Here is a 16,453-nt window from a genome sequence, read left to right as displayed (position 1 = left end):
TTTCTCTCTCCATCCTCTCCTCTTCCTCTTTTCACTTTGTGCGAAGGGCATCACACCATTCTGACTTTTTCAGACTGTGCCTGAATGCATCCTTTTCAGTCTGAAACTGTACCAGGTCAAGGATTCTGTGTTTCTGTCAGTATACATCCTATAAAACTGTCAAGCTGCGGTGAATTAGACTTGAAGCAACTAGAGCAGCGTTAGAAATCAAAAAATAGAATGTTAAAACCAAATTGTCTGATTTTATCGTTCAAATAGATGATAATAATTCAATGGTCATGAAAGGAAAGATGAAAGCAGATTTTTAAACGTAGTGACAATGAGATGGTGTACATTTTTCATGAGGTTTTTCTTCGTCACAAACGAAAATGCTCTTTAATAAAATGTAATATATTTAGCTCCTAAGGATCCGAACAGGGAATCGTAACCAGGGCTACTTCTACAGTTGCTAAGGAAGAGGTGAAATGCAAATGTAAAGTTATTTTTTTTAAATAACTTTTAAATAAGTTATTTTTTTTAAATAACTTTACAGAATAAATTAATTTCCTCTCAAGGTTCCAGGCGGTAGTGGCATGAAAGCAAACTCAGCCACACCACTGTGAAAACTGACAGTACCGTATGAAAAATGAAATCAAAAATATTCAACGGCCTCCAAATTAATTAGGATATGATGCATTTTGACGTGACACATTATCCGCCGGCGACAACATAAAATCCTTTTTGCAGTAAAGTGACTGCAGCTGACTGCATTTATTAAATAACCTATTCTCTCACGGCCCCTCTTGTGGGGTCACGACCTCTGCCCACCTATGGCAGTGCAGAGCAATGTTGTGGATGTAATATTGTGTATTTGCCACAATTATTCACCTTGTCAAGATCACTTGTGGCCATTTACACATCAAAACAGAGCTGCATGCTTTTGCAGGCTGAAGTTGTCGGACGAGGGAGCTGATAAGGAGAGGGGAGATGAATGAAAATGGATCAAAAATAAGTCTAGGAATCAAAATGAAAACAGATGGAGCAGAGTTGTCTGTTTTGGATTTATACCAATGGATTAAGGAAGAAGTGTGCGTGTGTGTGTGTGCTCACAGTTGTGTCTGACCGCTGGGGTCGGATCATAAAGACTGACAGAGGTCAGTGTGACGGCCAACATCCTCCATCACTGTCGCTGTCTGATGGGGAGTGAGAGGGAGCGCAGACGGAGCCGGGCCGGATGTTTCTGTCACCTCGGCGAGGGAGCGGAGAACAGAGTTGAGAAGTCTGAGGGGGTGAGTGTGTGTGGTTTTTTTTTCTTTCCCCTTCATTCACATTTCCTTCACTACCTGACGCCAAATGTTCAGAGGTATTCATTTGAGAATCTGTCTCGTGGAGAGGATTCCACGGTCACAGCAATTTTCACATGTCTTCCTCTGATTAAGTCGTCCTGTCCATCCATCCATCGTCTACAGCTTTATCCATTTAAGGGTTTAATCGTCCTGTCTTCCCACCAATTGCCACTAGTATGCTGATCTTTCCTGTCACACTCTTTTCATTCTTCAAATGTGACTGAGCATCTCACTAATTGAACATCTCACTAGTCATCTCAGGCGATTGGGCAGAGCTGCATCTCCTTGGCAACCAAACTAACGTGCAGCTGGTATTTTTAGTGACATGCGGGAGTGGAGGTGTACCTGAAGTCAAGTAGCTTAACAAGTCGTAACTTGTTAAATGTCGGACATTTCACATGCATTACCTTTACTTGAGTGAAGTAGCCTTGAACATTACTGTTGGGAGTTTGACCATCTCTCTGCCTCCCTGTCTCCCTCCCTTTCCTGCACCAGTCCAAACCAGCCCTGCGCGATGGCGCTGCTGCAGCAGATGCGCTCCCCCCGCCTCTCCTTTATCCAGACGGTCGTGTCGCTCTTCCTGAGCGGCGTCGCCCTGCTGTCCTCCAACTGGTGCGTGGGTAAGCAGAAGGTGCCCAAGCCGCTGTGTTCGCCCACCAAGCACAGCAACTGCATCCCCGTCCCCGGCGTGTCCAACTCCTCCAGCGTGCTGTTCTCCTGGGACACGGGCGACGACCGCTTCGTCTTCCCCACCTTTCACACTGGCCTGTTCGTCACCTGTGAGGAGAACATCTACACAGACGCGTGGGGTGAGAGAGGAGGAACATAGGTAGAGAAATGCAAGACAGATTATAAAAATATTGAGGACAATTAATGATGCATGCGTGGTTTGGTTGCAATTGTGCCTAAAAAAAGGTGAAAATGTGAGTGTCCAGGGCGCTGCAGTATGATTTCCCATTAATTCCTCAGTTTCTTTGGACAGAATAAAAGCACAGACAAGTAACCGGTGACCCTGGATAAGTGAGAGAACACTAACAGAAACTCAATTACACAGCCCGTGATGCTACAGAGGCAGTATTCAATCAGTATCATTGTAAGGGATTTCATAAGCTTTCCTCTGGGCATGTGCTTATCAGGCTGTGTGCGCGTGTGTGGTAGAGGATGTGCCCAAGGTGAGATGAGGATCCACACAGCAGCAGGAAGTGAAACAATTTGTATCGTAACTGCTGCAACTGGTGTGACAGACAATGGAGTAGGCCACAGGAGGCAGAGGAGGGGAGGAAATGCAAGTTGATAATACGAATTGAGGTCTCACATGTGTCACTTTGTGTGTGTGTGTGTGTGTGTGTGCGTGTGCGTGTGCGTGTGTGTGTGTGTGTTGGTGGGGGGTTATGTGCTCAGCCCAAAGAGGATTATCACCAGTGTGTGTTCTGCTTGCTGAGATTTAGACTTCAACAGCATGACTCAATTATGGAAACGAAAGCCAGAGAGAGAAAGAAAGGTTAATAGGATTCACAAACATCAGCTGGGCTTTCACCGTTTCATTCGCAGCCGATTTGCAACTGGTCTTAACGGTTTGATTTTTAAATGATTCTGAAGCTCAGACAAAAGCTTCTATTGACTAACGTGGTCACTCAGTTACGAGCCTGGAGTAGCCAGACTAATGCTCAAATGCGCGTTAGTCCTGGACCTCTCGGTTCATTTTCGATTTCCAAGAGGCGCTGCCAACGGACGCAATCGGACAGACCTATAGAGCAACGGATCATGTGACGTCTGTTGAGCGATGCAAAAATGTCAACCGACCGGAGCAGAGGGGAGATGTCGGCGATGAGGATTCCACAGTGTCTGTGAACGACTGTTGCCACTTTTGGGGGAGACATTTGAAAATATCGGGTCCCTTTAGTCAAATGCTCGTTCATCAGCGGCCGCCTTGGTTGTTTACAAAAGTCGCTTCTCTACGCGTCACGGTATAAACCCCGGCCACTATCAGATCATCGGTTGCGATCGGATCGGCAAGTATTCTGCCGGAGGGAAATCACTTCCCAAGCCAGGGGATCCAGACCGTATTCTGGCAGAGCAAATGAAATGAGCTCCCAGAATTCTTCTGGGTCACAGGCTAGTCACATAAAACATCCAGCATTTTTTTTTATTCATGGTTGGTACCTAATTGTTGGCAGTGGTAAAAATGTCAATAGGGAGATGTATTGGCGATAGTAGTGTATTTTAATGTGAAGAATTCCATATTGTTCAATATTTTACATTAATATTGCATAATGGAATGCAATATTATTTTCCTTAAAGCAGCTATAGTACGTTAACATTGTATCGACTAAATGTAGTGATGAATCCAGAGACATTTATCACCAGCTGTTTAAAGTTTTTTAGCGACTTTCAGCTCATTGTTTTGTTTTATCCTTTTGGTTCACTATCCTCGTTTCAGTCTTCAGTGTCACCTTTGGCCTCGGGAAGCTGTTTCATAATGCAGTAGCTCTGAAAACCCGCCGTACACGACCTGCTCAGCACCATACTGCAGACAGTCTGTTTTCGTCAGTCTCAGTGTCTTGAGCTCTCCGGACCACCGTAATTGATGCGATGCTCTGATCGTTGCAGCTGTCATGTAAACACACTGGTAAACAAGCCACAAAGAAGCTTAACTGACAGCTGAGACTGGTAGGGTCTGTTTTTTCCGGTGCCACTTGCGCCGCAGTGAGACGCAACGACAAAGTCTTTTTTTTTTTTTGCGATACCAAGAATTTCCCTGTAGACCCCCCCCCCATCCTTCCACATTTACACCGAACAAATCTTATAATCTACCGTCGGGTTACTTCAGGCCATGTAAACACTTTGTGCAAGCCGTTACCTCACACTGGTTATTCACAAAAGTAATTAGACTGCAGAGGTCATTTAAATATAAAACATGCACAGACTGGAGGAGGGAGCGGAGAAGTGATGCCGAGTGCTGTGAAATGTCCCCGCTGCAGTTAGTTACTTTCACAAATCACCAGCTGAGGTCTCTGCTCAAAGCTTTTGAATGCAAATAGCCACATCTCCTCTGTGAACAACGCCGATTCATTGTCCTTGAGGTTACACTGCGGCTTCCTTGACCCTTTTTGTCTTTTGATTTCTAGAGGAGAAGTGTCGGGGGTTTCACACTTTGACCCCGGGATCAGAAAAAGGTACATGGATTGATTGGCGCTTCCTGCATTTTTTGTGTGCACCCTGCTCTCGGGGTGACTGATTGTTTGGGATCCCTGTCCTCATCTGTGTCTGTGCTCAGCCTCTTCTCCTCCCTCCGCAGCGATGATGTGGCTGTCACTGTCGTTGGAGCTCATGTATGTAGGCCTGCTGCTGATCAGCTGCACGCTGCTGTCTGTGCAGCTGTGCATCAGGGCCTGGTTCCCCTCCACACAACGCTGGGGCCAAATGCTCAATGCTTTCGCCGCCGTCTTCACAGTCTTGGGAGGTACGGTACCGCGATTTCTCACAAAGATATTTCAATTCGAGTGACTGGTGACGACATAGGTTGATCTGTAATACCCCTCCCTTTATCTTCCCAGGTCTGCTTGGGATGGTGGGTCACATGATGTTCATGCAGGTCTTCCAGGCCACTGTCTCAATGGGACCAGAAGATTTCAAACCTCACAGCTATGGCTACTCCTGGGCATTCTAGTGAGTTTACAGTATTTTCCACACTAAAACTCTCTCTCTCTCACACACACACACACACACACACACACGCACACATGCACGCGCACACAGGGCCTGATTGAAAGTCACAAGGATCCACTTAGCTACTCTCTGTCAGGCCTGGACTTAGTGCATTGCGGGTTTTGGTTGTGCATTTACTCACAAATGAGTGAATATGGAAAATCTTCTTTGAGGGTATACTTATCTTTTAATCAGTTTCGAGACAAATGATCCTACCAACCACCATTTATCATGATTTATGTAAAAGTGTGTCACACGGTTCCAGGCTCTCGGAGAGAAAAGCATCCTCTTCCAGTGTTCCCAAGTTTGTGCCTTTTTCCTGAAGTCCCAACGCGCCCGACCCATATCTGCTGACACGTGCACACATCTTCTGCACATGTATCTAGACGCCAAACCCCTGTTTCTCTTTCTCTGTCCGTCCTCAGTGCGGCCTGGTTAGCCTTCACTGTCTGCATGTCAGCTGGTGTCTCCACTCTCAACAACTACACCAAGAAGGTCTTGATGGTGGGACCCAGGTGCAGCTCTGGCCTCAACCCCTGCACCTTCAACTTTGTGGGGCTCCCGCCACCGGCTCCTTACTACACCCCTCCAAACCCAGCCATGACCCTGGCCTGTCCCCCGCCTCCCCCCCAGATCTCCCACCTGTCTCCCTACTATGAGCCCCTGTCGGCGAAGTTGCCGGCCGCCTCTCCAAGGCTCACGCACTCCCACTCTCTTCCTCTCCCCCACTCGGACTCCTTCCCTTCTCCCCCCTCCCATGCGGCGCCCTCGTCCCCATTCCACCGCCTGTCCCTCCCCTCTCCATCTCCCTCACCCGGACCATCAGTGTCGGTCCGCGTGACCCTGCCGGGACACAAGGGGAACCATTTGGAACCAGAGGACTTCAGCCCACTTTGAAGTGTTACCGCAGACGGAAGTCTTCCAGGGGACCTACGCTCATCTTGGCATTGCAGGTCAATGGTTGTCCTGTGCTCTCAATTTACAGTACATTGCAGTCCAGTGACTCAACGGAGTAATTCGTTTTGATCATAATCACTCTGTTCTAATAAAAAAAGGCAATGTAGAGGCAGGAGAATGACCACTGAGAGAGATTTATACACCACAGAGATATATGTTCTTGGCAATTCCAGTGGAACCTAGAGGCTCAATTCAACAACAACAACAGCACGAACCCATAAATAAACACATGAAGAAATTCCCCTTTCCACGTTTGAATTGCATTCCTGTCCTCCCTGTGGTTGAACAGGGCAGCTGGTGTGAATGTGTATAAGGCTCGTTGTTGTTTTTTTAAACAATGCAAACAAGAATTTTGTAGCCGCGTTGTTGGTGTTGAACTTGGAAAAACTGGGGTCTAACACAATTGAACAATTTACAGTTTTCTCGTCCTCAAGACAAATGGGAAAGAAAAAGTAACAGCTTCAATAACTGGTTGAAAATCAAGTTTTAATATTGTAAAAATCATTGTCACCAATAATGAGAAATAACGGTAGCAAAAAGGAAAAATCAAATCATAAGACATATGGATCATCATCGGAAACAGAACATATTTACACATTATATCTCACACTTTAAGAGTCAAAGCAGTTGCCTTTCTGTCACATCATGTAGAAAGAGAGCTGTTTAGACCAAAATGATATGAAAGCTCTATATGTTACTGGTATATGCTTGGATTTATTAGTTGATTCACGATTCATAGTATGCATGAGTGTAACTTCAAATGGTCAAGTATTGTTGTGTTGGGCTGAATACAAATGATTGCAATTCTCACAAATGTGGAGGTCAATACATTTGACAAAGTTCCACTGGTTATCACTTTTATTTCGGTGTGAACACACATCTACCCGTGGCATGTATATGGACTTTAAATACAGGCACAGATTTACCAAGCACTTTGGAAACCGAGGGCATTGTGTTGTAGTTACAGTACACTCTGTTTAATTAGTGGCATGTTATATAAAGTCAGAACAGAGCAGGTGACAATACCAACAATACAATATCGAGGAAAAAACAACATCAATATACTCAAATCATAAACTCACACCTTTTTTTTCTATATCTGACACTCATATCCTTATATAAATGTACAATATAAAAAAGACCACAGGTTTTTCTCTTCAACCTGCTTTGCTTACAAGCCAGACACAATGTCAGATCTTTATCTATCATATCATCTTATAAACATTAAGGCCTTTTTCTTGTTCAGATAACTACATAAGACATATCCTTAATCCTAAATTGCCCACAAGAGGTCCAGGCCAAACTCCGGGTTGAAAATGCACTCAAATACATACAGAGATTGATTGAACTTGCCTCTCACTGCATAAATAACCAAAAGACTGAAACCCCGATCATCTGAAAGCAGGCTCAATCAAAGTTAGGATGTATTCAATAGGAGCAACAGGTCTGCTATATCTGTGGCTGAATTTACACGAGCAGCTCAAATCTGGTGTCCAAAACAGGCTAACATAAAAACTCTAACCCAACTTAGCCCAGATTTTTCGCCGAAAGAGTAGATCCAGCCAAAAAGGAGGTGGGCTGGTTTGGAGCGAGCACTAGTGTCCCTCTCATGCTGTCTTTTTGCGTAGCACAAAATAAACGATGGAGGAGATGAACGTGAGCGCAAAGGCGATCCACGCCAGGATGAAGCAGTGACCGTACCAGCCGTCTTTCTCGTCGATGTGGAAGCGGTCTGTGTAGATGGAGGCTGCGATCATGATGCACAGGCCTGGAGGGAAGCAAACAACAAGGCCATCAGTGAGGGCAGTAAGAGAGGAGAGAGAGAGAGAGAGAGAGATGATACAGTCCAGGGAAGAAAACTGGTGTAAAACACACAGAGATAACTCACAGGCGAGCAACTGAAAGATGCCGGAGATGGTGAACCTCTTTCCTTTGTCGAGGGTGAAGAGCTGGGCCACGAACACGAAGATGCCCAGGATGGAGAAGATGCAAGCCAGGACCGAGCTAGCCTGTACTGCCTGGAGGTAATCTGCAGGGGGAGCCAGAGAGAGGGAGATCAACACAGTGTGTGTGTGTGTGTGTGTGTGTGTGTGTGTGTGTGTGTGTGTGTGTGTGTGTGTGTGTGTGTGTGTGTGTGTGTGTGTGTGTGTGTGTGTGTGTGTGTGTGTGTGTGTGTGTGTGTGTGTGTGTGTGTGTGTGTGTGTGTGTGCGCGGGCGATCATACGGACACGCCCAGGAAACACCGAGGTTTAAACGCCTTTTAAAAATCTGGTTAGTTCACAGTCGTGAATGGCAGAAGTGTTGTGTTCAAACGTCCCAAACTTTTTAGGATTTAAAAACATGCCGATTATGGTGCCATGTCAAGACAAACAACAGTTCCATTCTGTGTGTTTTGAAGGTCAAAGGTCACAATATAGCGCTAACCTTGAGGCTCAGGCGGTAGACATAACTCATTGGTTTCTGTTTCCCTTCATAATTTCCTCTCTTTGGTCTGGATTTGCAATGCAAAACAATACTGCGGATTACTCCACACTTATTATGTGTCCCCAATTTGATTACAAATAAGAAGTTGGCAAATGGCAAAAAAGGTAGGCGATCATTGCCCATTGTTTTCAAAATGGCGGACTTCCCTTTGGGTTTAGACCATGGCTTCAACGGAATTTTTTGTCGGTCTTGGCCTGTTGCTAGAGCTTACCAAATTTCATACATGTGGGTGAAACGTTCATGCTTCGATGACAGTCGTTGCGTCGTTCAGTCGCTGCCATTCAAACCTAATCAAACCCACGCCCACTTTGCATCTGAAGGAGCAGGTTAGACTTTAAAGTTTTAGAGCGTCTTTGAAAATGAGCGTCTTAGAAAAAGAAATTTGATTTTGGCGATTTACACATGAATATTTTATACGTTTTTAATGAACGGTAGTTACTCCAGCCTGGAATAAATGAAGCACTAGGCACGCCAAGTCTTGTATGAGTGTGGCAGGAAATTGACAGCAAACTTCTGTTTTATTGAGAAGTAAACACGGCTCCATGTTGGAGTGGGTTACCTTGTGGGTAGTGTGAGCCTGTGGGCAGATCGGTGTAATTCCACTTTCCGTTTTCCAGAATCCACCGGGCCCACACGTCCGTGGAGATGGTGTCAGTCATCCACCAGGCCTGAGGGGAAGGGCAAAATGTGACTTTTTACAATTGTGATGCAACTGTTGCATGAATGTAAACAACCCGTCTTTGGTGCTGGTGGAAAACGGATGAATCAGTACAAGGGTCGTCAGAAAAAAATGAGGAGAATTCAAAATATGGCCAGTTGTAAACAGAGCAGCAGTGTTTCGAAGTGTGTGTGTGTGTGTGTGTGTGTGTGTGTGTGTGTGTGTGTGTGTGTGTGTGTGTGTGTGTGTGTGTGTGTGTGTGTGTGTGTGTGTGTGTGTGTGTGTGTGTGTGTGTGTGTGTGTGTGTGTGTGTGTGTGCGTGCGCGTGCGTGCAAACTCTGTGTTCTGACATGAATGCGGAGGGGAGCTGCAGGCAAAAAAGGAGGACAATCACAGGGAGGTCTACTCTTCTGCTGGCATTCTGGCGCGCAACACTCACTGAAACGCAGGCAAGAATGTCACGTATGTAGACGTGCGTGTGCAGGCAATGCATCTGACTGACACCTCGTCTGCTCTGCAACAGGTGCACTCTGTGGCACCGGGTGACAGGGCCCGTGGTTGGCCCAGCTGTCAGTCGGAAATGTCGAATATGTGGAAGAACAGTGGTCCACTGACATGTGGACGATGAGAGACGGGTTAGCGGCCAGTCTTGTTAGGGACGCTCATAACTCTTCACCGCTGTCATCTTAACAGTCGGGAGGAAGTTGGGGATTACTCTGTTGCAATTTTGCCTCGAGGCTGTAAGGCCGCGTAGCTGTGTTTATGGAGGTGTGTGTGTGTGTGTGTGCAGGTGGAGCACTAAACAGGTATGTTGAGATAAACCTCTTGCCATGAAAGGGCTAACCACAGTCCCACTTACATTGTCAATCGTAGCCACCAGGAGGAGGATGACGCCGAGGATGTGAAGGGCAAAGATGGCAGCGAGGAGGATCAGCATGGTGACTGTGCTGCGGAGAGGGAGGAGAAAACCCGTTACACCACTTCTCTGGTGCGGTATGAATACAGCTGGAGAACTCACTCGCACATTCGAGACACACACACACACACAAACACACACACACACACACACACACACACACACACACACACACACACACACACACACAAACACACACACACACACACACACACACACACACACACACACACACACACACACACACACACAATCAAATATGGCCTACAACAAAGGCGCCACACTTCCTGCATGGTGAAGACAGGGAGCCATTAATGACAGCCCCAAGCACACAGACTCACAAACATGCAAGCACGCACACACACACACACACACACACACACACACACACACACACACACACACACACACACACACACACACACACACATCTTCATAAAACACATTCAATACAAGACCAGAACCTGGCACTGGCTCAGGGCGTGGCTTTCACAACTTCTAATTACTTTGAGTTACAGTCAACGCGCTCCCTGTGAAATCCCTGCAAATAGAAGCGCCGTGTGTTCATATCGAGAGTAAGGGGGGGGGGGGCCGCAGTGGAGCGTTGTTGTACCAAGATCAGCAAAGCAAACCAGTTAATCCCTTCACCCTAGTAGTGACGAGGGGGAGTGAGCGTTTCGTTCACGACGGGCAGATGAGTTTGGGCTTGTCTTCCAAGAGAACGCCACTCCTTGAAATAACTGTAGAGAATACGCGCCATTCCCTCGCCCTCGCTGGCTCCAGCCTTGAAGCCCGTGGCTCAAACTACTTAGGAGTAATGCAAATAAACTTTCGCTCTTCCTCGGGATTCATTGCTGCAACTGCAATCGTTGCATTTCACCAGTGCAGGTGGCTCTTGTCCTGACCTGTCAATCAGATCAGAGATCTGATCAGTAGCTGGTGCTGACTACTTCCTTGTACTGTGTTGTATGAACTGTCTGTGGCCGTATGCAGTGTGGACGCTGCACTGGGTGTGAACTGAGGAAGAGGCACATCTGGAATGTGCTGGTTCTCTCCACGCTAAAGGAGTGGTCAAGGGCTGGGTCCACACACACACACACATGCTCGCCAGCTCCCTCTCCCTCTCCCTCTCTCCCTCTCCCTCTCTCTCTCTCTCTCTCTCTCTCACGCAACCACTCTCATATACAGACATGGACGCCAAGGGGCACGCTGATACATCGTGATCGTGCCCCACACAAAGTGTTTCCCATCTTTCGTGTGCTACTGAAAGAGCCACTGAGTTTGTAAATATTATATCTCTATCATTTCTGCCCGCAGCGCCATGAGATATGAGCCCTGCCTCGTGCAAGATGATCCAACTTAAATCAACAACTTCTGGATGGGGGGGGGTCAAACAAGTGAAAGCTCAGCAGTTGGACGCTTTAATTTAAAACAGATCGTGAGTCTTCCGAAAACCAGTCCTGGAAACTCAAGACGTGTCAGGGATTTTAGATCTGGCCTGGATGTGGCCCCTTTCCTCTTCGCAAAATAGAACACATGTGGCTGAGGATGTATTTGAGAGGGGAAATAAACAAAACCAAAAACAAGCGGGAAAGGAAAGTGCTGTACCTTTACACAATTTAACATCTTGCCACTTGAGTACACAAACTGTTGCGGGAAAGCATTTTTTTTAAAGCAGCCCCTCCTGAGTTACTGTGACTCAGTGGCAGAGTTAAGGTGAACAGGTACGTGAGAAGTACGCAACAAACGCACACACCTGCCCATTGCACACCAGCCACTTATGAATGGCTTTTCTAAATTAAAAAAAGAGTTTTAAAAAAGACAACTGCTGTGCAGCTCCTATACAAACAGCATCGTGTTGATTCGTGTTGTTAACCGACCGTGGAGAAAGACAAAATTACTGAGGGAATCATAATAATGATAATAAAAAAAGAGCAGAAGAAGAGTCTTTGACTTACTGTTGACTGTCGGCTGTCTGTCTCTGCAAGTGTAATTCCTCCTGCACTCGAGGGAGAATACTTTCGAACTCAGAGTCTAAATGCACAAACACTGGACACGACCAGTCCGCCCACTTTTGCCCTGCCCTCTTCTTCAAGTCCACACCCCAGACGTGCCTCTCGCTCACTTGATCTCATAATCTCTGCCTGCCTTCTCCCCGCCCCGTCCGTCTCTACTCCTCTTCACCCAGTCCCACCCTCTATTTTTTTCTGAGTCAAACTTTTTTTTTTTTTTTTACACATGCAAAAGGCTAAAAACTGGCCACTATTTCAACAACTTCTGTGGGCAGATGACAGATTCCCCTCGTGTGTTTGGTGTCTCATGTCTCTGTTGCTCAGCCGATGATGGCGACTCTCTGCGGGAGCTGGCGGCCGGTGACTCACTGGCGTTCGCGAGGGGGGAACTCCCACAACACTGCACTTGTGATTGTGTGATTCTACGCGTGCTGCCATGGAGACAGACATCAGTCACGTAGTTGCCGTTGAATATATACACAAACAGTCAAACAGTGACCACACGTGCACACGCACGCACACAACCAAGAGGGCAGCGTTTCTTCCTGATCACCACCCCTCCGTCTTTTCCCGCTTTTGTTACAGAGGAAGAGGTTTCAGGATGAAGGAATGTTGTTGGTAGCGAGGGAAAAAAAGGAGGGGGGGGTTGGACGAGTACAAGTCATGGCTTGAGTGAGAAAGAAGGAGGGGGAAAGGAGGGAGGCAGTGAGAACGGAGGGGAAGGACGCTGGAATGAGACACGAAGGTAGTGAGAAAAGAAATTTGGAGGAGGGGGAGGGGGGGGCGTTGTTTGAGACATCTCACACCGCTGCGAGTTCAATAATTATCACTCGCCATCATTGTGTCTTTGCTTGTGATTGATGAGGCCCTAATGACAAAGTCAAAGTCTGATCTGCTTCTGGAGACAGATCGCTCGCATTTGTTTAGATAGAGAAAGAATCTTTTAACAGCCCTATCTGCCACATAATTGCATAATAACACATAATAACAGTTGCTTGTCTGCCATTGAGCTCGCTGATTGTGGCAGAATTAAAGTGCCAATGTCAGAGCCTCATCACTAATCATATCCAATAATCTGAAATGTTCAGACACGCTAAGAGGGGGCGACTGATTAATTTTTTTTCAAAATAATAATGCTGTCTTCAGGGAATCAGGCCGAAGAGGAGTGTTGTAATGAGACTTTTAATATCTTGCAAAGGTTCAGAATGGGAGGGTAGAGACGTTTGAAAACCAGCTCACTGCACAACAACATAAAAGCGCAACAAAGGGAATTACATTTTAACCCAAAGTTCAATTGAAGTAGACATCAAAACCAATGAAATTTCAGTCAAAAGATAGGAAATGAAAGAAGGGAAAATCGTCCTTTGAGTTGTACGTGCCGAAAGCAGTGGTGTCACTTGAAGAGTTGTGCAATTGAACTGTCTATTAACAACGAACTACGGGAAAAGTGAAAATGTCAGATGAAGAATGTAGTAAGTAAGTAAGTAATGTCAGTTGATGTATTGGTCAACTTGGTCCCTGTCAAGTGCCACATTAAATTACTTACACACCTTTATCACACTAACCTGTCTAATGTGAGACAAGGTATCTGATGTCAGATGGTAGTGATCGCGATGGGGCGATGCTACTTTCCAGCGGGCGTAATCCAAAACAAACCCTCACCTTCAGAGCCAATGTCTGGCTTGTCAGCAGAAGACGGCAAATTCTCCCTCGTATCGAACTCAGCAGTGATACCACGCACACAAATGGCTGGTTGGGCTTGATTTCTGATGTCTGTTGCTGCATCTAAGGCAAAAGAGAAAAACTGGAAATTTGTCCTTGCAACTCGTCCAGTTTGGCCGCATGTTTCTGGCCGTAATGACACTCGACCTCTTTTCCGACCTTGTCTTTTACGGCGACAAAGAAAGTAATTGTTAGTCCACATCTCTCGGAAAAAGCCTGACATTACACATTGACTTGGCTTCTCTTGATAGTCACCATGGTGCTTGTCAGCGATGACACACAACAGCTCGGCCTTTCGGGCAGGTTGCGTTCACTCTGACCATGACCTGAAAGGCATCTAGCCCAAAACGACCGCAATGAAGAACAAGTCAGTCTACTATTAATGGGTTTATTTTATCTTTACTTAATATACTATCTTATATATATATATTTTTTTTAAATGACTTCAATGTCTTTTGTCATGCGATAAATGAAAGCAGTTCAATAGTCAATGAAAGTGTAAGTGTTGATGTGCACTGCTCTTGGTTTGAACGGGACATTCAACACACAGTAAGAGTCTGAGAAGGTCTGAAAGCAGAATTAAACTACAACAGACACTGCAGAAAGATTCAAAGTGTGAAAAGGCTGACATAATGTGATGAGGTACAATGACCGGAGACTGGTTTAAAGGTTTGATAGCGTTTCTAGGTACGTGTACAAAATGAATATGAAGAGGTTGAAGAGGAGATAGTACAGTTCAAAGAGAGGCACAACGTTCTGCTTCTGAACATTCTGTCCATTGAATATTTAAGAAAGAAAATCTCACAAGGAGCACAGACGTCCTTATTGAACTCAACATTTTTTTTTACGTTAGAATGAATTCTCTAGCAAACAGTAGAAGGAAGCTCCCCCCACCAAAAAGAAGAAGAAGAGGAAGCAGAATAATGCCAATAAATACCAGCATGTGAGTGTGCATCGCTGAAGGCCAGCGCACTAACAAAAGCCAGGCAGGGGAGTCAGAAGCACACAACTAGATAGAGAGACGGACAGAAATACTCTGGGTGTCGACTGGGAGACTGAGGTCACTTGTTTTGCTTGTGGGGAGTATAAAAATATGCCGATGCACCGGCAGGAGTCTGAGTCAAAGGCTCAGCAGAGTACCTGGTCAGTATCATGTCGGCCTGCCGCAGCCTCAGGTATGAGCCCGCGGGGTAATAGCAGGCTTCAGAGATGATCTGCCTGACAGCACAGACACCTCGCAAGGTGGCAGAGCCTGCTTGTGTTTATGGCGAGGCTACATTCTGGGTGGGGGTCATGAGGTTGCACACGCATGCACGCGTACACAGGCGAAAAACTATCGACTGGAATCTTTCTCAGGGACTGAAACTGAGGCCCTGCTTCTGTGATGAAAGCTCGAGACAACAATGTGTATTTTAATACAGTTGTCATGGAAAATAACCCTTTTCATGTGTGAGACTGAGGGACTCAGCGAGCAGGAATGCTAATTATAGCCAGTGTGTACATCATTGTGTATATCACTCATTTCCATGACAATGCCGTCAAAGTCAATGGAAGTCACCGTTAGGGAAGTGTGGCGTAATGTTCGTCCTTTACCGTTCAACGGTCGGAGTTTCAGTCACCACACCTTGATCAAACTACCTAACGTCCTGTGTGTCTCACCCAAATCCCCATGGGAAAGAATGTCAGTCCATTGAAATTGTGCAATTCAGGGTTGGAAATTCGGCCGTCCAATCCCCGTGAAATCTGCGCTGCATCCATCAAATCTAGCAAGAAGAGCTTTCAACAGACAGACTGCTCCACCCGAGCTGACAGTCGACTCCCTCCATACGTGCACGGATGGTGGATGTGCTCATATCAGGATCTGCGCAATTTGACTCGAGATTTTAAAAAAAATCAGCCAACCAGTGATACAGAATGTACAGAAAAACACAAGCGAGAGAGGAGGCGAGAACGGAGAATGTGGTCGGACCTGATTCCACTCTGGGCGTGTCAACCCCACCTTGCAGGTGAGGTAAGCCACGGGCTGCACTGTACCCTTCAGTGATACATGGCACTCCTTCCACAAAACATAAGTTTGCAGAATGCTCTGAGAATTTTTGAGCGCAACCATGGTGCATGCCTGTGGAGCAACAACTGCTCTTATTTTTTTTTGGGCCACTTGAGTTATGCAAGAATCAAGCCCTTTTCAGCTTTTGGGTATATTTTCAGGAGGGGAAATACCATGAGTCATGCATCAGTCAGCTATCAGAGTAAAAACGTAGTGGGTGTCTGACCACGCCACTGTCTGCCGCTGTGTGTAGCAGGGGGGTGGGGCAGGAGCTCGGGCACAACATGGGGTTTTTCAACCCATGTTGTCAACAAATCACATGGCCCGCACAACTACAGAAGAAGACCAATAGGGTCGCATGCTCACCAGCCATTGTGCAGCCATTGCCGATCTGTACAGGGAAAACCTGAGTCATAAAGGAATCAATCGGAACAGTCGTGATATTGTCCGAGATGCCAATATGAATCATGATTCTTTCAAATACGCTTTGGAGTTTGGCTAGATCAGGGTGGTTGCATTTGTTCCAGCGGGCAGTTTACTACACAAGGGGGATCATTAATAACTGTGAAATACAGAAAGTGAGATATGTGGCCTGTCAAGGGGGGGGGGGGGGGGGGGGGGGCA

The 16,453-nt window shown here is 46.3% G+C and overlaps 2 protein-coding genes across 3 annotated transcripts; one reads left to right on the top strand and one right to left on the bottom strand.

The window, feature by feature from the left end:
- The first annotated feature begins 17 nt into the window (after positions 1-17).
- Positions 18-7,044, top strand: LOC118288231 (germ cell-specific gene 1-like protein). The gene is made up of 6 exons (XM_035614092.2): positions 18-1,268; positions 1,821-2,134; positions 4,454-4,501; positions 4,624-4,788; positions 4,883-4,994; positions 5,459-7,044. Exons 2-6 carry the CDS (start codon positions 1,840-1,842, stop codon positions 5,928-5,930), a joined length of 1,092 nt encoding a protein of 363 aa, XP_035469985.1. The 5' UTR covers positions 18-1,268; positions 1,821-1,839; the 3' UTR covers positions 5,931-7,044.
- On the bottom strand, positions 6,456-12,158 carry LOC118288232 (epithelial membrane protein 2). 2 transcript variants are annotated; one of them, XM_035614093.2, is made up of 5 exons: positions 12,007-12,158; positions 9,992-10,079; positions 9,034-9,142; positions 7,879-8,019; positions 6,456-7,758 (listed from the first exon to the last, which is right to left on the bottom strand). In XM_035614093.2, the coding sequence occupies exons 2-5, from the start codon at positions 10,067-10,069 to the stop codon at positions 7,598-7,600; spliced, it is 489 nt and encodes a 162-aa protein (XP_035469986.1). In that variant the 5' UTR covers positions 10,070-10,079; positions 12,007-12,158; the 3' UTR covers positions 6,456-7,597. The 2 variants fall into 2 exon arrangements, with proteins under 2 accessions (XP_035469986.1, XP_035469987.1); XM_035614094.2 differs by having other exon boundaries at positions 9,992-10,074; positions 12,007-12,075.
- Between the last annotated feature and the right edge of the window lie 4,295 nt (positions 12,159-16,453).

The sequence above is a fragment of the Scophthalmus maximus genome, chromosome 17 (genome assembly GCF_022379125.1).
Source record: "Scophthalmus maximus strain ysfricsl-2021 chromosome 17, ASM2237912v1, whole genome shotgun sequence".
NCBI lineage: Eukaryota > Metazoa > Chordata > Actinopteri > Pleuronectiformes > Scophthalmidae > Scophthalmus > Scophthalmus maximus.
Note: the sequence above shows the minus strand (reverse complement) of the source record. Positions and strands in the feature narration are given on the sequence as shown.

Excerpts from the sequence above, each read along its gene's own strand:
- LOC118288231 (XM_035614092.2), top strand. The coding sequence starts at position 1,840 with ATGGCGCTGCTGCAGCAGATGCGCTCCCCCCGCCTCTCCTTTATCCAG. Across the intron at positions 4,789-4,882 it reads CGTCTTCACAGTCTTGGGAG|GTCTGCTTGGGATGGTGGGT; the intron begins GTACGGTACCGC and ends TTATCTTCCCAG. Across the intron at positions 4,995-5,458 it reads GGCTACTCCTGGGCATTCTA|TGCGGCCTGGTTAGCCTTCA; the intron begins GTGAGTTTACAG and ends GTCCGTCCTCAG.
- LOC118288232 (XM_035614093.2), bottom strand. The coding sequence starts at position 10,069 with ATGCTGATCCTCCTCGCTGCCATCTTTGCCCTTCACATCCTCGGCGTC. Across the intron at positions 8,020-9,033 it reads AGGCTCACACTACCCACAAG|ATTACCTCCAGGCAGTACAG; the intron begins GTAACCCACTCC and ends CTCCCCCTGCAG. Across the intron at positions 7,759-7,878 it reads CATCTTTCAGTTGCTCGCCT|GCCTGTGCATCATGATCGCA; the intron begins GTGAGTTATCTC and ends GCTTCCCTCCAG.